The 23515-nt window shown below is 39.4% G+C and overlaps 1 protein-coding gene across 4 annotated transcripts in view; it reads right to left on the reverse strand.

Annotated features, from left to right (window-relative positions):
• Positions 1 to 23515, reverse strand: part of COMMD1 (copper metabolism domain containing 1) — a 160221-nt gene that overhangs the window by 107893 nt on the left and 28813 nt on the right. For all 4 annotated transcript variants that reach the window (XM_023734833.1, XM_023734837.1, XM_004369430.3 and 1 more), the window contains exon 2: positions 17489 to 17770. In XM_023734833.1, coding sequence (XP_023590601.1) covers positions 17489 to 17770 — 282 coding nt within the window. The remainder of the gene's footprint in view (positions 1 to 17488; positions 17771 to 23515) is intronic.

The following is a 23515-nucleotide window of genomic DNA, read 5'->3' on the forward strand; positions in this document are numbered from 1 at the left end:
AGCCATACATGTAGAATCCAACATAATTAGGAACCGCTACATATCAGCAGTAATGACTGCAGTCGTGGAACGCTGTGTGGTGTGGAGGCAGGGGTAGTAACAGCAGTAGTAACTGTAACAGCCCCAACAATAAAGTGACACAAGAGAAAGAAAAAATACTATTTAAATAACATAACATCTTCAGCTTCCATACTCTAGATGCAGCGGCAGCATTCATTTCTGAGGTTTTTATGTTTTCGAAAAAAACTTGATTGGTATTTTTTTGTTATGATAGGCTGAAGACTTTAAAAGTACTTCTTCTTAAGTGTGCAGGAATACTCCAAAATGAGGCATCCGGCTGGAACAGGATAGCTAGCCTCGGTATGAATCAAACTCCACTCTGAATCAGACCTTAGCCTGACCAAAGCCTGTAGCTCTGCATTCCTGAGAATGTAGCCCACAACTTCCGTAAACTTTAACACTCTTACCTAACAAGGGTGGGGGTGAGAATGTGGTGATGAGAGGTTACAACAGCCGTGTGTGTTTACCTTCCCCATTTTACCACATAAAAGGTTCACCTCTCCCAGAGTGCTGGAGCACTTGGTAGATTTCTCTCTGCCCTGTGCTTTCCCAATTTAGGAATTGTATTACCCTCAATAAAATGCTTTGCTTTTATTTTTTAACAGATTCAGAGATTTTACTCTTTGACATAAGAAAATATTTTTCTGTTCCTCCTTCCCAAAGCTTTCTTAATTAAACATTTTCATTCCAAAGAAATATGTCACACTTGCCTTTGCTCATTAACCAAGGAGAAAGGTGAGAAGAAGCATAATTAAAGCATATCCTATCACCAGAAATCATTTTATAATTATGGTTTCCCCATTTATCTCTGGTAGGATGTAACTAGTGATAGGGGATAAAAGCAAAGCAGTCATCGGACCTATTTGTGAGATGACTGAGCTAACTCTAAGAGCTCAGTATAACCTTTCCTCCAGACTCTACCTTTGTTACCTAGGAACCATCCCCTATTACTGTTAAGGAAATAAGTTTCTTTATGGTCAGGCTAAATAATGTGAATACCTCATAGAAACTCATCTGCTCCCTGATGTAAACTCTTTGTTCCCAATCTCCTCCTAAGATTGACGCTTTGAGCAAGGTAACTTTTAACAGACCACTCCTGAAAATTTGTGTCATGTCATTGCTTTGTACCCAACATGAAGCCCCCCTCCTTGACCCCATGTCTTTCAATTATGTCTTTTAGCCAATCAATGTATTGATGTAACCAACAATGTCAAAGATTATGCTCTGTCTTGCTCCGACTGACCTCACTGTAAACCAGTCAAATACTGTGTTTTGTACTTCCCCCTCTGGCCCCGTCACCCTGTGTTCCCAACTGCCCCCTTGGATTTGTGTGGTCCATTTGCTGAGACCCCATGTTTCCCGGCACCATGTTGTCTTGTGCTGCAGCTGTCTCTACTCCCTCAATAAAACTCTTTCCTTTCCACTTTAGCCAGGCTTCATGATTTTGCTCTATGACAGTGGGCTCCCTATACTAGATATTCTTGTTTACAAAGAAACAGGGAAGGAAATCAGGTCCTGTAACTCTTTGTGTCTTTTTTTTTTAAGTTAGTGAGAAATAGTAGCCAAATTCAGAGAAGTCATAAAATGGTCCAGGAATCTAAATATAAGGTTGACTTTTACTTCTATGAGTCAGTGGTTGCTGGCACAGTCAGGTTTGCAGTAATTCTTCCTCTAAGAACAAATTCACAACATCCTGAATAGTCCTTAATAATCTGACAATTAATCACAAGCACACTCTATTTTCTGTATGTTCAGAATAAGATATAACATGCAGTTCCTGTACTAAAAAAGTTTTAAATTTAACTAGAGAGCCCTGGTGGTGCAGTGGTTAAACATTTGGCTGCTAACCAAAAGGGCGGCAGTTTGAATTCACCAGCTGCTTCTTGGATACCCTATAGGGCAGTTCTACTCTGTCCTATAGGTTCGCTATGAGTTGAAATAGACTCTGACGGCAATATTTTTTTTTTTAAGGGAAATAAACAATCTCACAGAGGAAAACTTGTAAACCGCAAAACAAAATAAAATTAAGTGCTAGACTGTGTTCTAGAAACTAAAGTGCCAGAAGAGTATAGAGACCAACAGAGTGGAAAAGACTCTCACAGAAGCAGCCATCCACTAAGTGCTGCTGTTGGTGTGATAGCAGATGCTTTCAAAAGCAAATCAAAAGGAAGCTAAAGCAACTCAGTTACTGTCTACATCAGAAACAGACAACCTGAGTCAAGGTCACTGGAACCCCACCATGCAAGCCTTTCCTTCATGATTCATTAAAAATCAAATTCTTACTCTTCCTAAGAATGTAAAAACTCATTTTTATTTTAAAAGCCACCAATAATCACAAAGTAAAGGTCCTCAAAACAAAATTCAATGTAAATATGACATCATTAAAATATGCAATTAACTAAAATTTAAAGTAAATGGCAAAAGGCCTCCAGAGAAAAGATGAGTTCAGTGAAAGATGATACCCTGGCTCTTCAGTTTAATGTAAAATGAAAAACCAGATGTGAGTTAATCAATTTTTAATTACCAACAACACTCACTGTTGGAGCACATTCAGGGACAAGCAGTGCGTTTGTCTGTGTGCTACTAACGAGTGTTACACTCCTTGACATGCTTCAGTCAAATCAGTCACTGGGATGGAAAAAAAAAATCTGAGATCTTTAGTAACAGAGTTGGGTTACTTAAAGGATCAAATATGAAACAGTATGGTAAACCTGATTAAAAAAGAAAAAGTACTCACTAAACACAGTAGCATTTACTTAGGATTTAATTGTATTTTGTCTTGTATCATTTTAGATACCTGGTTTACTGGACCCGAGGCCGACTGTGTCTAACCATTGTGAGCATTTACAGAAGGAGGTAAAGAAAGAATCCCAAAAGCACAGGCAACCCAATCTGAGCTGGCGTTGGCAGGTGTAGGGTCAGACTGAACAGAGTTCCTGAGTGGACAATGAAGACAAAAGGAGCAGGTAAAGTAGCGTGGGGAATATGACACTTTCTTAAGTTCACACCCTATAAAAGGGTAAAAGAAAGTCATGCCGTCAGGAGATGAAGGTCAGCTGCCCAGAAAGCGAAGAGTCCTGAGTGATGACCAACGGGGCCAGGAGATGAAGAACTGACAGGGAGTTTCACAAATCTTCTAAGTTAACTTGGTCAACACTCTCCCTTTCATTAATCATTTGGGATTCTATTTAATGAATATATAACGTTAAGATAATACTAAAACAAGGAGATCATCTGCAAATAAAAACTGTAAACCTAAATCCAAAATCGGAGGCCCATAAATAAAAACTTCAAAAAAGAGGACATGTAGTTTCATTGTGCATTGCACCTATGTATTTTTTTATCAAATTATAAAACACACTGGTTCTTTCTAAAGCTCAAAATAAATGGTAAAATACCTAATGTGTTTTGGATATTGCCATTTAATATACTCAAAAAATGCTAAATGTTAAAACTAAGGCTTCTAAAGCTTCAGGAAATATTGAAATTTAAGTAGTTGGCTAAGAAATTATATATATGCCAGAAGACATAGAGAGAAAAACTGGTGCTCAGAAAGAGGAAAAACACCACCACCCCATATGGAGGATTCTTGCCAAGAAACCAGACCTGAATCTGAGCAAGTCTGATCAGTGGTTCTCAAGAGGGGGTGCCCTCAGGGAAGAGTTGGCAGTATCTGAAGACATTTCCGGAGCCCTGGTGGCGCAGTGGTTAAGAGCTCGACTGCTAACCAAAAGGTCGGCAGTTCATATTCATCAGCCGCTCCTTGGAAACCATGTGGGGCAGTTCTACTCTGTCATATAGGGTTTCTATGAGTCGGAATTGACCCGATGGCAACAGGTTTGGTTTGGTTTTCTGAAGACATTTTTTGGTTCTCGCACCTGGAGGAGGGAGTTACTACTGGCATCTAGTGGCTAGAGCCAGGGAGGCTGCTAACATCCTACAAGGCACAGGACAGGCTCCACAACAAATTGTCTGGCACAAAATCTCAATATTGCCATGGCTGAGAAACTCTTTCTAACAGGAAATGTACAGGTCAGAGGAACATGTTAAAGAACTTCATGGGGATGCAATCAGCAAAATTCAAAACAAGGGGAACCTAATTTCTTCAACTAATAATAACTGCAAGGGAGGAAAACATGACAGGGGGATCTATGGAGTAAAAGAGACTTAAGAATCATATCAAGCAAAGGCATTGTGAGGACTTAAGAACAAAACAACTGTTAAAAAAAATTATACAACTGGGGAAATTTTATCAATGACCAGATAGTTGAGGACATTAAGATACTATTGTTATTTTAAAACTAAGCTAACAAACATAACTACAAATATACAAATAGCAGAAGACATTGATAATTGGGACCTCATAAAAATTAAACACTTAAGCTCGTCAAAAGACTATCAAAAGAGTAAAAAGATAACCTATAGACAGAAAAAATATTCGGAAATGACATATCCAATAAGGTCTAATCTCTCAAATATATAGAAAACTTCAACAACTCAACAACAGAAAGACAACCCAATTAAAAATGGGCAAAAGGACACGAACAGAAACTTCACCAAAGAGGACACTCAAGCGGCCAACAAACACATGAAACGATGCTCACGATCCAAGAGAGACGCAAATCAAAACTACAATGAGATACCATGTCATCCTGGCTAAAATGGCACTGATGAAAAACAACAAAAAACAGATAACAGCAAATGTTGGAGAGGATGTGGGGAGATTGGAACCCTTATCCATTACTGGTGGGACTGTAAAATGGTACAACCACTATGGAAAATGGTATGGTGCTTTCTTAAAAAACTAGAAGTAGAACTACCTTAGGATCCAGCAATCCCACTCCTAGGTATGTACCCTAGAGACCTAATAGAAGTGACATGAACAGATATATACACACCTATGTTCATTGCAGTATTATTCACAATAGCAAAAAAGAAAGAAAGAAAAGGAAACAGCCTAAAGTACCTTCAATGGATGAATGGATAAGCAAAATATGGTACATACATACAGTGGAATACTACACAACCAAAAAGAATGACGAGTCCGTGAAACATAACATAGGTAGATCTGGAGGACATAATGCTAAGTGAAATAAGTCAATCACATAAGGACAAATATTGTATGATCTCACTTTTATAAGAAGAAAAGAACAGATATATATACAGAGACCCATGTTCATTGGTGGTTACCAGGGATGGGTAGGGGGGCGGGGGAATCACTCTCTAAACTGTAGATACTTCCCATTGTTGGTGACAGGATTGGCAGCATAGAATGTGGGCGTAATGAGCACAGCTTGGCCACAGTAAATGATACCACTAAGAAGTGCACAAGAGACAAGGACACCTGTGCTAAAGAATACGAAATATAACTTGGCAAAAACACCAACAATAACCAAAAAACGAGTGTGTGGTCACATATGTACGTGTATAGGCATATATGTGTATGAGTAGGTACAGGTGCACATGTATGTGTGCAGAGACAAAAGGTACCTACATGCATATGCACGTGTATGCATAGATATGCATGTTCATACATAAATATTCATGGAGGACACAATTACAGGTACTTCTTAGACATAAACAAACACCTTGCAGGAATGCTTTTCTGGATTTGAAGGCTTAGGACCTTAGTCTCATGGGACAAGTTAAGTCAATCGGCATCACAAAGTACATTCTAGTGAGGAGAATAACGTCTGGGGTCTTAAAAGGTGCGAGCAGCCATCTAAGATACAACATTGGTCTCTACTCGTTAGGAGCAAAACAGAAAGAAGAAAACCAAACTCTCAGAGAAGAAACTAGTCTACAGGGCTAATAATCTACATGTGCATTGGCCTCATCTGCCTTGAGACCAGAAGAACTAGATGGTGTCTGGCCACCACTACCGACTGTTTTGATCAGGGCCACAGTAGATGAATCCTGATAGAATGGGAGAAAAACATGGAACACAGCTCAAATTCTTAAAAAGTCCAGACTTACCAGACCAGTTGAGACTGGAGGACTCCCTGAGACTACTGCCCTGAGATACTCTTTAAACCCTAAACTGAAACTATCCCCTGAGGTCACTGTTTAGTGAAATAACACATTGGCACACAAAATAAAGGATATTATCCATGAGTACGGTGCTCCATTAAAAAAAACATCTATATGAGAACAAAAGGTCAGCAATTACTCTAAAACAAAGATGAGAAGATAAGGGGGCAGGGAAGCTGGAAACAGAACAATCAGAACCCAATTAAAGAGAATATTGATACACTGTAAAAAAATGTAATTAATGTCACTGAACAATTTGTGTAGAAACTGGCAAATGGGAACCTCATCTGCTGTGTAAACTTTCACCAAAAACACAATTATTTTTTTAAAAAATGCTACTGTTAGATATTTTCAGATTTGATAACAGTATTGTGGTTATATATGTGGGACTGCATAACAAAGTTTTTATAGATAAAATGATTTTTGAAATTTGATTCAAAATAACCCAGGGGCAGGGGGATGTAGATAAAACAAGGGCCATAATATATATATATATTTTTTTTTATGAGGAATTAAAAAAAGTTTCCATATCAGAACAAAATACAAAGGATTTAGTAAAGTTAAATTAGGATTTATCTAAATCTGTGAGCTTTATGAATACACATATCCTGTTGTACTCTCTTTAGCTGGTAACCTTGATGCCAACTGCCAGCTGTGCTCAAAATGTACATTAGGCAGATTTGGCTTACCAGTTAAAAAAATATTATGAACATCTTATGGTATTATTATTAGCATTTCTATTCTTAGGCATACCCAGCAATACCCCCTATGAATCTTGTATCTATAACTATGTTCTGAATCACCATAGAGCCACCAGATGGTAGCTAAAAACTTTAGCACATGCCTGTGAAGAGTGAGCCACATTTTTCCACCCGTCTCATAAACTGGATGGTAAAGTCAACTTTCTCTATCTTCTGGTAACCACAGTGCTCCTAGCAAGAAAGATCAATTAGGTAAAAGCAGTTGCAGGCAAAACTGTCAGTTATTAGCGTACCAAACCCAAAACCAAACCAAACCCTTTGCTGTCGAGTCAATTCTGACCCATAGTGACCCTACAGGACACAGCAAAACTACTCCGTAGGGTTTCCAAGGAGTGGCTGGTGGATTCAAACTGCCGACGTTTTCGTTAGCAGCCGAGCTCCTAACCACTGCACCACCAGGGCCAGCACCCTCAAAATAAAAATGAACTTAAATAACTGAAACAAAGTATTCATCAAGCAAATGTTCATATAACAACAACAGAATCAGGATTTATTACAAATGACTAAAGAATAAAATAATCTGACTGTATCTCATTAACAGAATGTATCCAAAGAATCGTCACCAGAGACAACTATAGCATTAAATTGTTCATTCAGTAGTTTCATTAGCATTATTAGCACCATTATTTTGATAGATTTTTTAAACTGACTGATAAAGCTATTTAGTTTTCATCAAAATCTTCAATTGCAGGGATAATAGTATTGCTTCTTGAATTACAAAAGACGTTTTGTACATTTATAGTTTAAGTAAAGCACTAAAAACTAATTTTTTTAGTTTTATAAATTATTATAAAATATTAAAGTGAGCCAAGACTGGAGATTAGACACCCCGCCCCCTTCCCCAGCAAGTTCAGAGAAAGCTGTCATTTCTTTTCTCCCTGCCTTTTCCACTGAAAAAATAAGACCTTACTGCAGACCTACCCAGTAGCTTAAAGACACAGAGATCATGCTGGAAACCTCGCTGCTCAAAGACTCTCCACACCAACCCACAACCACAGAGACATCTGGGCAGCACAGAGCTCTGACGGCGGTCGTCCAAAACAAGGGAAGTCTAAGAAACTGTCACAGCCCAGAGGCCCTAAGGAGCCATCACTACTAAAGGAAACGTTAACAACTAAATATAACGCAGCGAACTGAATGGGACCCAGAAACAGAAAACAGACAGTAGGTAAAAGGCAAGGATATCTGAATAAAGTACGGCTTATTTAATAATAATGTATCAGTATTGGTTCAATAATTGTAACAAATATACCATGCTAATAGTAAGATGGTGACAACGGGAAATGGGGTCCAGGGCACAGGGGAACTCTCCGCATTATCTTCACAATAATTCTGTACATCTAAAAATGTTCTAAAATTAAAGGTTTATTAAAAAAAAAAAAGCTTTAGAATATCACTCTATTTAAAGCCATATAATCCTTAAGCAAATTTTCTCATCCCCTAGAAAACTAGCCCTTTATGAAAAATGTGACCAAATCTACAAACAAATAAATCCCTGTTTTAAGAAAAGACCTAGAATAGAAGCTTTAAATTATATTTTTAGGAGACTATGCTTTTTTTCTACGCTAAGGGGTTATATAAGGAGCCCTGATGGTGCACTGGTTAAGTGCTTGGCTGCTAACCAAAAGGTTGGCAGTTCGAACCCAGCAGCTGCTCCGCAGGCAAAAGATGGGGCAGTCTTCTTCCGTAAAGATTGTTGTTGCCCTTGAGTCAGTTCCAACTCATAGCAACCCTGTGTACAACAAAAGGAAACACTGCCCAGCCCTGCACCATTCTCACAATTGTTGCTACGTTTGAGCCCATTGTTGCAGCCACTGTGTCAATCCATTTCATTGAGGGTATTCCTCTTTTTCACTAACCCTCTACTTTACCAAGGATGATGTCCTTCTCCTAGGACTGGTCCAAAGTATATGAGACAAAGTCTTGCCATCCTCGCTTCCTCACAGCCTGGGAAAACCTACAGGGAAGTTCTACCCTGTCCTATAGGACCACTATGAGCTGGAATCAACTCAACAGCAGTGGGTTTGGTTTTTGGGTTTTAAGATGATGCCTGGTAAGGTAGAGGGTCAGCAAAAAAGAGGAAGATCCTCGATGAAATGGACTGACACAGTGGCTGTAACAATGGGCTCAAACATAGCAACCACTATGAGGATGGCACAGGACCGGGCAGTGCACCGTTCTGTTGTACACAGGGTCTCTATGAGTCGGAACAGACTCAACGGCACCTAACAACAACGATATGAGGGGGAGGTATCCCACGGTGACAGGTCAAACTCATTTTGCGATGTTGTCACTCAATTAGCTATGCACTCACTAGCTTTACATCATAATCCAGGTCATGTTTCTTTACTCCATCCACAAGGCTACTAAATGACTTACTAAAATTCAGATATACTGCCTCTGTTACTGACTTCTAATCTCCTTGGGTTAATAACCTTGGCAATAGAAAGGAAGTTCAGCTTAGTTGGCAGTTAACCTGAGCTGGTTCTTAGCAACTACCATTTATTTTTTATTGCCTCTCGTTAATTAATTGTACACAGTTACATACAAGGGTCAGAAACTTGATAAACCTGAAATGTTTATCAGCTACCACATTCAAAGGTCCCACTTTCTGTGCCCATAGTTCCACAAATCATTTAAAAAAAAATTCCATGCAAAAGTGCTAAGAATGGTCTTGGGCCAGAGACTTTCTACATTCATCCTGGCAGCAGAGCGGTGGCATACATGGAATGAAGCCAACAGCCAACTGGCCAGTGCACAAATACTAGACAAACACAAGCAGTTTCAACATTGCTGGGCAGGATAACCTGTCACCCTGAGTTTAGGACAAGAGACATATCCAAAAGTTGTTTCCAAATCCTCTTAAGGCGAGATTTCCTGGCTTCCTCTTAAGCACTCCCATCTGTCCACAAGAATGAAACCAGAGACCATGAATGGTAACAAGAAGTCTGACACCAGGGGCTGCCTGCTGGCAGGCTACACAGTCAGAGGCGGAGGACTTTAATAGTGATAGACCCTTGTTCTCACAGGGTCAACAAGTTTGCAAATACACTCATCTCTCTCTCTCTCAATCTTTTTTATTGAACGATAATATATATACAGAAAAGGCGAATCATAAGAAGCAATGATCTTTCTTAAAAGTCTTTTAGGAAAAATTTCCACTCAGTCATCTCAAATGCATCTCTTTATACCAGGATTTTAAAAATCAAATTACTTAAGCACAAACAATATTTTCTTAACTACCAAATGTAAAGAATTTCTTTTGATTTATTTTGTTTTTTCCCAGGTGAAAGGGTTAATTATAGCTGTTAAGAAACTCAAGCTGTACATTAAATGGTCAACTGAATAAGACCATTAAAGAAAGACTAGAATTACCAATTTACACCGAATGTCATGGATTGAATTGCATCCCCCAAAAATATGTGTCAACTTGGTTAGGCCATGATTCCCAGTATTGTGTGGTTGTCCTCCATTTTGTGATTGTAATTTTCCTATGTGTTGTAAATTCTAATCTCTGCCTGTAGTTAATAAGGCAAGATTAGACTACATTAAAGAGGATTAGGGTGGGATTGTAACACCATTACTAAGGTCACATCCCTGATCCAATGTAAAGGAAGTTTCCCTGAGGTGTGGTCTGCACCACCTTTTATCTTTAAAAGGAACGGGAAGCGAGCAGAGTTGGGGACATCACACCATCAAGAAAGCAGCGCCAGAAGTGCAGCACGTCCTTTAGACCCAGGGTCCCCGCGCTGAGAAGCTCCTAGTCCAGGGGCAGATTGATGAGAAGGACCTTCCTCCAGAGCTGACAAAGAAAGCCTTCCCCTGGAGCTGACACCCTAAATTTGGACTTCTAGCCTAATTTACTGTGAGAAAATAAATTTCTATTTGTTAAAGTCATCCACTTGTGGTATTTCTGTTACAGCAGCACTAGATGACTAAAACACCAACATATCCATGCCAAGGAGTTACCCCACTTCCTCATTTTATTTCATCCTCCACATGCCATCCAAGTCATTTCCAAGCAACTCGTCTAAGTTCAAATATATCCTCTATCTGTTCACTTCTCTCCACCTTGATGGCTAAATTTCTTGACTGCTAAAATGCTCTCCATCTGATTACTATATTTTTATGCAAATAATGAGCACCTTCTATGTTTGTTTGCCAACCCGGCCCTCCTCTCCACAAGGTATTTTCATAAGCACCACTATGCCAATTTTTTTAATGTGTTGCTGTAAAAAAATTAGCATAGCGCGCTTACAAAAATACCTCATGGGGGGAGGGGAGGGTTGGTAAACAAACGTAGAAGGCACACGTTATTTGCGTAAAAATATAGTACTAAATTCTTCACCGCTAAAATTCTCTCCATCTTCCTCGCTAATATTTTCTCACCTAGACTACTGCAATGTTATGCAATCGACGCTATGTTGAGAACAGGCTAAAGAGCAGAAGCAAACCAATGTCACTGAACAAACTGTGTAGAAATTGTTAAATGGGAACCTAATTTGCCGTGTAAATTTTCACCAAAAACACAATAAAATATTTTAATTAAAAAAAAAAGTGAATGGAACAACAAAGGGACAAGGGATGGGAGGGAGGAATTAGAAACTATGGAGGGAGGCAGTCTAAGTGCACTATGCAACTGTGGCTCACAATTCAGCCTTGTGCTGAGGACCAGATGTCTTAGCCTGGCTTCTAGGATGGGATGAGCATGTGGGCTGACTCCTTTTACTCCTCTTCCCAGGGCTTCTTGACCCAAAACACATCGCACAGTAGCTGGTGGCCTACAGCACATCCCTCACCTCTTGCCCTGAGCACATGTCAACATTCCCAGAAACTGTTTATGCATGTATCTCACATGGCACCTGGACAAACCCATTTCTGTGTGAATCGCTGGTTAGGTGTCCTGGACTGGTGTCCTTCAACTGCAGCACAAAAGAGGGGTGTGTACAGACCACCATCCCTACGTCAGCTGAAGAGTGAGACCTGCTGGCCATAGGGGACAAGTGTCCACTACTGAAGCTGATGTTGCTCTGTCTCTTCTCTGTGTGAGTAAAGCATTGTTTTATACTAATAAATAAACAAATAAAATAAAATAAAGAGCAGAAACCGAGAGGCCATTTACGAGAATGTTGTTAAAATCTAGATGAGCGGTAATGGGGATCTGAACAGAGAAGTGGAGGTGGTGAAAAGTGGTAAAATTTCAGATAGTTTTGAAACTTTGAACAAACAAGATTCGATGATGGACTGGACGTGGGATGTAAGAAAAAGAAAGGACATGAGCTGGAAAAACTGGAAGAATGGAGGTGCCATTAACTGAGATGAGGAAGAATGTAGGAGGAACAATTTTGGGATGTATATGAGGAACTTATTACTGGGCATGTTCAATTTTTGATACCTTTTACACATTCAAGTGGAGTTCTCAATTATATCATAAAATGTATCCGGAATTTGGGGGAGAAATACAGTTTAGAAATATAAATTTGGGAGTCATTAGCATATCGATAGTATTTAAATCCATTAAACTAGACAAGCTCACCTAGAAAGTGCACTGTAGAAAAGGAAGAAAAGAGGAACAAGGGCTGAACCCAGGGGCTCTCTAACGTTTAGAGGCTGGGGAGATGAGAAGGAACCAGCAAAATATTTTTAAAAAAGAAAGAAAGAGAGAAAAGAAAAAAACAAGGAGGGGCAAAAGAAAGGGGAAAAAAAAAAAAAAATCAGGCAAATGTGGTGTCCTGAAAGACAAGTATTTCAAACCCAAATAAGAGATTCATCAAGTATGCCAAATGTTGTCGATGGGTCAAATAAATGAAATCTCATAAGGCTGTTCATTTAAGACCAAAATAAATGCAAAAACATTACTGTATATAAAATATTAAACAGACTTGGCTAAGAAAAACAAGTACTATGTTAATAATCTCATCATTTTCAATACATCAAAAATATTCACTACTACTTACTATTATACAATTCTTACATAAGATAAACACCCAAATGTCTCTTTTCAACTGGTAACTTATCAAGTACTGAGGAGATTTCTAAGGAAGATCTTAAAGGGGCCTTGTGGCTTCTCCTTGTCGCTTATAGTAAAATGTGAGAGAAAAAGATAGACTTAAAAAATGAACTGTGTAAAACGAAACCGGAACTTAAAGACTTGGAAAATTCTATTGTACAAACTAAGGAAAAGTGCCCTGGAAAAACATTCACCAAGGGCAAGTCTACTCAATCTTTTGTTTAAGAGATTAAGCCTGTGATTGACGGATCTGTTCAACCACTGCAGCATAAAGGGACAGACAAGACAGTACAAAATTAAGAAAAGCTGCCACCTCCTGGAATTCTACAGGCAGGAAACGGGTCAATGCAGTGACTTGGTTGCAACAACTGTTGTCCTCCAAGAAAAGGATTACACCATCGTGGGAACAATTTGAGGACCTGCAGAACTGTTGAAGAGGCCACGGTGGGCAGGGCTGCCTCCACTTCAAAGGGTGGAACCACCACCACCACCATTTCAAAGGGTGGAAAAATTGCTCCTGGGTTTCAAAGAGACAGATCTCCATGAACTCGGTTCCGGAGTGTGGGGCTGCCAGTCAGGTGGGCCAAAAGAATGAGGCTGCTACCCAAAGCTAAGGGAGCCATGCTCAAGGGCTAGAAGAAGAGAGCCAGGTGGGGCCAAGGCGGGTGACGTCGCCACTCAGATGGACTAGAATGGGGCTGCCCAAAGCTGAGGGAGCAGAGTTGCCATACCAGAGGGCCAGGAAGGCAGGGCTGACATTCAGGGACAAGGGCCTTCATCCAGAATCTAGAGGGTGGGGTCATGGTTCAGTTGGTCCCAGAAAACCAGATTATTTTCAAGCCTTGAGAGCTAATGAAACTTGCTCTGTTGGGTTGTGGACTTGCGTATTAACTCGTGATTTTTCCCATTTGGAATGGGAATGTCTAGCTTGTGCCTGTTCCACCTTTATGCTTTTCAGAAGCAGATAACTTGTACTCTAGGTCTCACACTTGTACTGATGAAGAGGAATTTTGCCCCAAGAGGGAACACGCCCAAAGTCTCACCCACACTTGGTTTCAATGATTCAGAAGATGAGATATGAGACTGTGGCTCATCGGGGAGGGTCAATGTGTTCTGCATGTGGGAAGGACATGAATTTGGGGGGTGAAGGGAAGAATGTTATGGATTGAATTGCACCCCCAAAAATATGTGCTGTAAATCCTAACCCCTATACTCATGGATATAATTCCATTTGGGAATAGGGGTTTCTTTGTTATGTTAAGGAGGTCATATCAGTATAAGGTGTGTCTAAACCAATCACTTTTGAGATATAAGGAGCAGATTGGGCACAGAAGCAAGCAAAAAGCAAGACTGGGGGAAACACAAATGCCGCGTGGAGATCTCCAATGAACACCAAGTGAAAGTGAGACAAGGATTTTCCCCCAGAGTGGACAGAGAGAGCCTTCCCCTAGGGCCAGCACACAGAATTTGAACGTCTAGACTCCTAAACTGTGAGATGATAAATTTGTTTACTAAGGCCACCCCCTTTTGGTATTTCTGCTATAGCAGCACAATGAAACTAAAGCACCTGGTCATCCTTCCTGGAACTAACTTCTTGATATCCTAGGATCATTAATTCTCTTATGAGCTCATCTAATGTCAGCAGAGTCAAAGTAACTTTGACGCTGATGCCTACAGTTGTTCTAAAAATGTAAACTTGACTTAGTGGAATATTTCATAAGTAACACCCACCTAGAAGCGACAGACATACTTACCAAGGATCCAGCTCTCATAAAAACATTTCCTGTAGGAGTTAGGCTGTGTATCATACTGGTGGCGCAGTGGTCAAGTGTTGCCTGATAACTAAAAGGTTGGCAGTTCAAAATCCACCAGCTGCTCCTTGGAAACCCTATGAGGCAGTTCTACTCTGTCCTATAAGGTTGTTGCTATGAGTCGAAACTGATTTGATGGCAATGGGATCATACTACCAGCATAAAACCAAAAAACAAACCCATTGCCATCAAGTCAATGCTGACTCAAAGCAACTCAATAGGAGAGAGTAGAACAGCCCCCACAGGATTTCCAAGGCTGTAAATCTTTACAGAAGCAACTGCCACATCTTTCTCCCAAGGAATGGCTGGTGGGTTCAAACCGTTGACCTTTCAGTTAGCAGCCAAGCGCTTTAACTACTAGCATAGGTTCTATTGCTATTTACTTCTGTCTTTATAGCCTTTCTCAGATAAGAAAACATTTGCATTATAAATAATTTTGGGGGGATAAAGTACAATTTAAATCATTTTCATGATGACCAAATTTTTTTTCACAACTTTGAAGTATAAATGATATACATTAAATTGCACGTTTGAAGTGTGTAATTTAAGTTTTGATATACATACGTATATATCCATGAAATCACTGCTACAATCAACGTAACAAAACTTTTTATCATCCTCAAAAGTCTTTACACAACCCTCCACCTTTATCCAGACAACCACTAATCTGCTTTCTGTCCCTATAGATTACTTTGCATTTAATAGGATTTTATATGAATGGAATCATACGGCACGTACTCTGTCTGGCTTATTTCATTTGGCAAACAATTTCAGATTCAATCATGTTGTTTCGTGTATCAAAAGTTCTTTTATTTTTATTGCTGAGTGTTATTCCTATCAATGCTTTTGATTACCATATTATATTATACAATCCACATGTTTTCTTGGCACAGACTATCGTGATAAGCCAACAAAAGTTCCCAAGTGTCGGTGTCAGTGGTTTTTGGGAAAAAAACAGTCTAGTAATCCCCATCTTAGCTCTTACTTCACCACTTATCAGCTATGTCTGAGCAAGTCACTCATCTGTCTCAAATACCTTCTCTAGAAAGCAGAGATACACCATCTCACCTACATAATTCATCTTTGTAAACTAGATGATCTCTTAAGGACTCTCTGGCTTCTCAGATTTATTGTCTTTATCCAGACAGATAAAGCTTCTAGGAAACCAGCTATCCCGACCATTTATGCACGCCTGTGGCGGCTCTGGAGCCACAACAAAGCTGAATACTTGCAACAGAGACTGTCTGGCCTTCAAGCTTAAAATATCTAACCTTTTAGGAAAAGTTTACCAACTTCTGTCCTAGGTAATAATAAAATTTTCTAAAACTAGGCAGAAAATCCTCTGTAGTGATGTTTAGATTTACTGATTGACAAAAATAATGCTGTTAAAAAATTTTTTTTGCCCCTTTGGCTAATGAGACCAGAGAAAAACCATACAGAATTAATTCCTGTGACAGTACTCAATAAATTCACATGTTCTGTACGCTACTAAAATCAACAGGTATATTCTAAACCCCAGTTCAAGCAACATTGGAAAATGTCAGCTTAAAAAAATACTAAGATAGCTTACTTGAAAAGCCTCAAAATAGATACGTACAATTTCATATTCTTTCCAAACATTAAATACTTAAAAGAGAAAGTGAAAAATCATTATCGCTAGATTGAAAAATGAACAACCTGTACAAGTGGCTGGTGAAACTTATCCAAGTGTACTTATCAGACAGACCTTTCTAATCTGTCAGACTTTTTATTTAGAACAACAGGAGGCAGGCTATATAGCATAACGGTTAAGAGAATGACTTTAGGGTCAAACAAACCAATTAGTAAGTACAATTAGCACTATTTTGCAGTAACCGAATAAAAGGTGCTCCAAATGTATTTTGAAAAAGAATCATTTTTAAAAACAAATTATCTTTTAAATTATAAATACTAAGAAACTAAAGAAGGGAATATGTCAAGAAAACTGCCAACTGAAAATACTCTCATCATTATAAGAAAAGAAATAATTTCTATAATAGGATGTAATAGAAGCTCTCATTTGATTATCGGAAAATAAATCTGATTAGCTAATTCAGTGATCTGGCTTTTCTCTTACTAATTACAATACTTCTTTTTTTTTCCCAAAAGATATAAATCAGGTCATTTAAAGTTTGATCTGGCAGTAATCTTGAGCACAAAATGACATCAAGAAAATACATGCAGATGCTAAAATTAGCTGCTACAATGATTGCAGAAACTACAAGGAAAAGCAGCCGTGTTTCAAAAATAATCATGGTTAAATTAAAACTGTCTGTGGGCTAAGACACAGAGATAGCATATTCAGGATCTTTCAAAGAGTACATTAATGTAATTAAAATACATTGCCTCTGTATCTGATTTTGACTATAAAGATGATTGGGTGAGAGAGTTTTGTTCTGTGTTCTTTAAGCTCAATTCCTCATCTTCATTTCACATCCCCATCACTGCCTTGGAAATTCTGACCCTGTGCCAAGGATTCTGAGATCTAACCAAAACGTGGTAATGGCCAACTTCTGGGCGTCACCTTGTTGACCCATTCTGTTCTTCTGAGATGGCTGCCAAGACCCTGACCCTAGTTTCCGGACTCTGTCCACAACTGGGAGTACCCAAGTTTTTCAAATGATTCTACCTCTGAAAAGGGAATCTACAGAACTGAGTCTCTCCCTATTACCTCTGCATAGTCTTATCTCTGCACAGATGACTTACATAAAATCAATTTGAATAAGCTGGGTAATATCCTCTAATAAACAAATGGAAAAGATAGTTTACCAAGTGAAATTGATCATAGTTAAACTCACATGTCCACTTTTCCCTAATTCCAGCTCCACTATGGCAACAGGGGTGTGTATTTGAGCGGAATGCCTTGATTGTGACTTGCCATCAACTCTCCAGCTCAGGCCTCGAAGCCCGTTGTCCCAGCAGCTCTGGTTCATGAGGCTCTCTCGGATTTTTGTCTTGTGGCTCTTCCAGAACTTGGAAATGACAGCAGCCTGGTCAGATGTGATCCCACCTTGCTTTTTGGTTTGAGCAGTCAAGAATGCCTCCAACTGGTTGAAATCCATGTCTGCTGATGCAATAGACTATAGAGATGACAGAAAAAGTAACAAATTTGAATTTGGTAGATATCTAGAAAAGGCTTCTTAACTAAAGATGTTATTTTGAGTGAGTTTTAATCACTGAGTAAGTGTTCAAAAAGGTCCATCCATTTATAAGTCCAAAAACATGCTTATTGCAAGTATCAAAAAGGCTACTGTTAAAAATTCGATATAACTCAAATTCTATATTAATGCCTAGAATCTAAGTTTTAAATATCCAGCTCCATGGATGGGGAAGCAATAAACCATGGGGAGAATAAAATAAATTAATTCTCTGATGAAATCTTACATAATTTAACCATTTTTTATAGCCAGGCTTGGTTTGATACACAGTAACTATACAATCAGTGCCTTGTCCATAAGAAGAATTAAGTATATTTTGTTAATTAATTAATTGTTTTAGCTCTGCTGCCTATCTTCAGCCAAACAGTGCACTCACAGTAATAGTACTCTGAAATTGTGTGCTACTTTATGCTTTCCCATACATTTTTCCAAAATTTAATTACTATTGAAACTGGGTTCTCCAGTCAAGCATCCAAGAAAACATGGTAACTAAATATAAACAATAAACAATTAAATACCTTAAATTTGCATAGTACAATTTAACCTTTCAAAACATTTTTACAGCTATTACCTCACTTGAGCCTCATAATCCGCTTTTAAGGATAGACACATGTATTACTCGTTCACCTGACCCTCGAGAAAGCGAACCACTGAGAAATGATGTGATTTTCCTGAAAATGCCGTGAGATTGGTGCAGAGCCAAAGTCTCCTAACTGGCAAGCCACGTTTCCCCCTGATTACCTGTCCTAAGTGACTGCACAGAGAAGTGGACTCTGTATCACCACCAACAAAAAAAATCTAAGCTGGTACACTTTGCCAACAATGATACAGATCTCACCAGAATCTAAGAACAGCTAAAATGCTTCAGTCTTTGGGCCTTTGGAGGCTCTTTGAGACATCAAACAAATAAAACAGGGAGACTACCACCACAAAACTTTTACTTAAGGTTTGGCTGACCCAGTGAGAAATACATGTGTTAGGAGAACTTAGAGGGCCAGCTAGCTCAGTTTAGCAGTGAATAGGAAAACTAAGAGATAAAGTTGAAAGGGTATTCTGGGGTCAGATTATAGAATGTACCTCAAACCAGAAGTTTAGATGCCGTGCTATACAGGCAATAGGAACCCTGGTGGCAAAATGGTTAAGTTGCTTGGCTGCTAACTGAAAGGTCGGTGGTTTGAACGAACCCAGAGGCTCTGCAGAAGACGTGGCGATCTGCTCCCATAAAGATTGTTGTGTGCCGTCGAGTCGATTCCAACTCATAGAGACCCTATAGGACAGAGCAGAAATGCCCCATAGGGTTTCCTGGGCTATAATCTTTACAACAGCAGATAGGCAGGTTTTTTTCTCCTGCTGAGCTGCTGGTGGGTTTGAACTGCAGACCTTTCAGTTAGCAGCCAAGCGCTTAACCATTGCACCACCGTGGCCCCTTACGCCGTAAAGACCACGGTCCAGGAAACCCTATGGGTTTCTGTCCTACAGAGGCACTGCGAGTCAGAACCAACGGGACAGCACACCACAGCAATGTGCTAGCGGCAGTGAGGGGCCGTTAAGTTAGGTAACCAGGGAATCATGATGTCAGCTGTGGTTCAGAAACACAAACCCGACAACAGTAAGCAGCTGGAGAAAAGTGGGGAATCGTCACAAGGCTGGGGTAACAGAGCCTTAGAGAGGACGGTGACGTGAGTGTCTTGGTCACACAACAAGCCTTCCTTCTCCTGTCTCTTCTTTAGTCACGCACCTATCCTCTCCTGGCCACAGGGGGTTGGCATGAGCTCCAAACCAGACAGATCACAGTACCCTCCTTTCTCTGGGCAAACTGATTGGTCCAAATGAATTTCCCAATTTAGAGCATGAGGAGAAATGGCCTTGCCTCTGGGTTCACGGTACCTAGCAGACAGATGCGAGGCTGGGGTTGAGGACAGCAAAGGCCTCACTGCGATAAAAATGAATGAAGCCAAGCAGAGGCAAGAAGAGATGAAAGCGGGTTCTAGTGGCGTATTATCCCCATTCCAGTCCCCAAGGCCTGGTTCCTGTAGTCCTTCTTTCAATTCTGTATACATCTCAGGATCCTTACCAAGCCAAGCCAGATGCTGCTTATAGGCACCAAAAAATTCCATTTACTGCTCAAGCTAGTTTAAGTTTTATTCCTATCATTTGGAAGCAAGAGTCCTGACTACACTAGGGCAACAGCAGTGGGAACAGAGGAATGCAAAGGTAGACAATGCACATGCAGAGCGCAGACAGAGGAAGGGGGACTGGGGTGGAAAGACAAACATGCAGCCTTTCATTCCTCAATTAATGTAGAAAAAATTGTGCGGAAAATATTACACCCTTCTGGTAGATTAAAGAAACATTACAATTCAATAAACACTTACTGAATATCTGTCCATTTACCAAGTGTTAGGACCCAAAATCTCTGGCTATGCCACTGAATAGAAACATTAATTTTTTATAACAACACACTATTACTGAGTCAAATTATTTTCATTGGCACCTTGCTTCACAATATCACACCACAACTCAAGGTGATTTGTAGCATCTTCAAAATTGACTGGTGATGTCTTTTCCTCAAATCATACCAATAAATATCTATTCTAAGGTAATTTTGCATGTGACAGAAACTATTTTGGTTGGGCCGCAGTGAATAAAATATTGAACTCTGGTCAATTCATTCAAATTTAGACCAGAAATTAAATGAGGAACTGATTTTGGTTTGTGTTTAAAGTCATCAATTTTCATTCAGATCAGAAAATATCTGAATAGCTACCCTGGAACAGAAACTGTTCAAGGCTCGCCACCCCAATCTACCAGTAGCCTAAGTCGGCAGGCTGGTACTCACCTCTGATTATCCCGTCTCCTCCACAACTCAAATGAGTGGTCCTTAACACTGGCTACACATTAGAATCATGAAGTACTTTTTAAAAATATTGGTGTCCAGACTCCATCCCGAAAATTCTGATTTAGTCAGTCTAGATCAGGCCCAGGAATTGGTATTGTTTAAAAGCTTCCCAAGTGATTCTGATGGGCAACAAAGTTTAAGAACTAAAGCCTATAATCTTTCAATTGCCAAGTTGTAGTGATTTTTTATCTCTGAAATAACACGTCCCCTCTGCTCTGTCCCTACTACCTCTGCCATAGTAGAGGCCCTCTATAGGCTTCTGTCCTCTCAGGTCTACCTTCTCTACCATCATGAAAGTGATCTTTCTAAAATGTTAACAGGATCCTGTCACTTCCCTGTTTAAAACTATCCACCGGCTGACTGTTACCTACTATAGTGGTTATTACACGTAGTATGTTAGTAATAGTAGTACAGGTACTGAAGTTTGTAAAGACAGATCGGAGGGTTTTCAAGGTTATCCTTACACTAACAACTTTCTCACTCATCTTAATTCTAATGTTTCTGTGAAAGGAAGAAAATTACAAACATGAGGAACTTTGCATGGGAATACATCATGCATGCATTAACTTCTATTCAGGAATGGTGTTCCCAGTCTGCCTCCTTCCCTAGTAAAGTAAGCTCTCCTTTCTATTTCAAAAATGCCCAAATATCTCTATCATTGCATATACCTCAACGTAATGAAATTATCTGTTTACATATCTACTACACCCACCAGATCCTAATCTTTGAGGACAGGGTCTATGCTATTCATCTATTGCAAATTCAGCATCTAACACAACTCCTTAAAGTAGAATTCATGCTCTAATATTTGGTAAGATAAAGACACCATCTCTGGCATCTTAACACTCACAAACACATCAACAACTTTTTCAACTAAAAATACTAAATGTTTCAGATCAGCTGTAAGTCTAAAGTTACTAACTTCTTTCTTTACAAGATTCTACTGTGTATATCACAAGCCATAACATCTTAAAAAAGGATATATAATCATCTCAGGTACTGATTTCTATTGCCTAACGCAAAATCTAGCCTTGCAAATTAGCAAGGGGTTCAGAGCCACAGGAAATTTAAGCTAGGAAGCTAGGGGAAAAGAATAATTTGAATAAAAAATGAAAATACAAGCTATCATATTATTGACAAAGTTGTCGCTGCCAGAATACAATCATAGAGTGACCCCACATGGTGTGACTGATGTTGGGCAGCTTGAAGAAATCACTGCTCTGCTAGCTGATACAGATCAGCAATATGTTAAAGATGTACTTGATTAAAACATGATGATCCAATAACTTTTTTAAACATTAAAATAGTAATAGCTACCAGTCTGAAACTGAAATTCCAAATGAACACAACCAGTCAGGTAGCAGGGGAGAGGAAGCAAGCAGAGAAATATGGTAAGCTGTTCCTGGCTGCTTCACAGAATGGGAATAAATTGATATATATCCTCTTTCAATCTACTACTGGTTTTAAATTTTAAAAAGTAGCATCACACAGATATATTATTCTTCTGTTTGCTTTTCTCTCTAAATGTATTTCTAAGATTCATGCGTCCTATTACATGTAACTATACTTTACTCCTTTTCACTGCTATTTTTTTTAGGAATATACCACAATTCATTTATTCATTCTACTAGCGATGGGCATTTCTTGGATATTTTTGGATTTTGCTATTCTAAACAGAGTTTCTCTAGGGTATGTCTAGGAGGGGAACTGATAGGTCCTAGGGTGTGTGAATATTTAAGTTTTCCAATATGGCTATGCCATTTTACACTCCCACCAGCAGAGCACAAGAGTCCCTGTGGATCCACACCCTCACAATTTAGGATCGCCAGTTAAGTTTCGCCTATCTAGTGGGCATCTCAACTTGGTGTTCATTTGCATTTCCTAACAAATAAGGCTGAACAAGCTTTCACATATCAGTGAGTCACTAATATTTCTCTTCTGGCAAATGTATGTTCCAAGGTCTTTTGCCTATTTTTCTACCATGTTGTTTCTTATTGACTTGTACAAATTCATTTTATATTCTTGATGTTAATACGGTATTGGTTGTGGTGGCGCAAACAGTTAAGCGCTTGGCTACCAGCGCGAACCCACCCTGAGGCACCCCAGAAGCAAGCTCTGGCGAAACTCTGGAGCAGCTCTACTCTGCACACATGGGGCCACCATGAGTTGGAATCGACTTGAGGGCAACTAACAGCAACAACATACACACCACAAATAACTTCTCCCAGTATGTGTCTTGTCTATTAAGTTTCCTTAAAGTGTCGTTTAATGAACAGAAGTTTTTACTTTTAATGAGGTCTAACTTATCAATTTTTTTTATTGTTTGTGCTTTGTGTACTATTTAAGAAATACTTCCCTACTTGAAAGCCATAAAAATATCCTCTTGTATTTCCTTTTTAAAATTTAAGTTTTCCCAATAGTGGGGAAGCCAGCACAACTTGTACAAGGAAAGGTCACGGAAGCTCCATAGACACATCCAAACTCCCTGAGGGACCAAATTGCTGGGCGGAGGGCTGTGGAGACTATGGTCTCAGGGAACATCTAGCTCAACTGGCGTAACGTAGTTTATAAAGAAACTGTTCTGCATTCCATCTTGGTGAGTAATGTCTGGGGTCTTAAAAGCCTGTGAGCAGCCATCTAAGATAACACCACTGGTCTCACCCCATCGGGAGCAAGGGAGAATGAAGAAAACAAGATGCAAGCGAAAGATTAGTCCAAAGGACTAATGGACCACAACTACCACGGCCTCCACCAGACTGAGTCCAGTA

This window comes from Trichechus manatus, unplaced genomic scaffold (genome assembly GCF_000243295.1).
Source record: "Trichechus manatus latirostris isolate Lorelei unplaced genomic scaffold, TriManLat1.0 scaffold00005, whole genome shotgun sequence".
Lineage (NCBI taxonomy): Eukaryota > Metazoa > Chordata > Mammalia > Sirenia > Trichechidae > Trichechus > Trichechus manatus.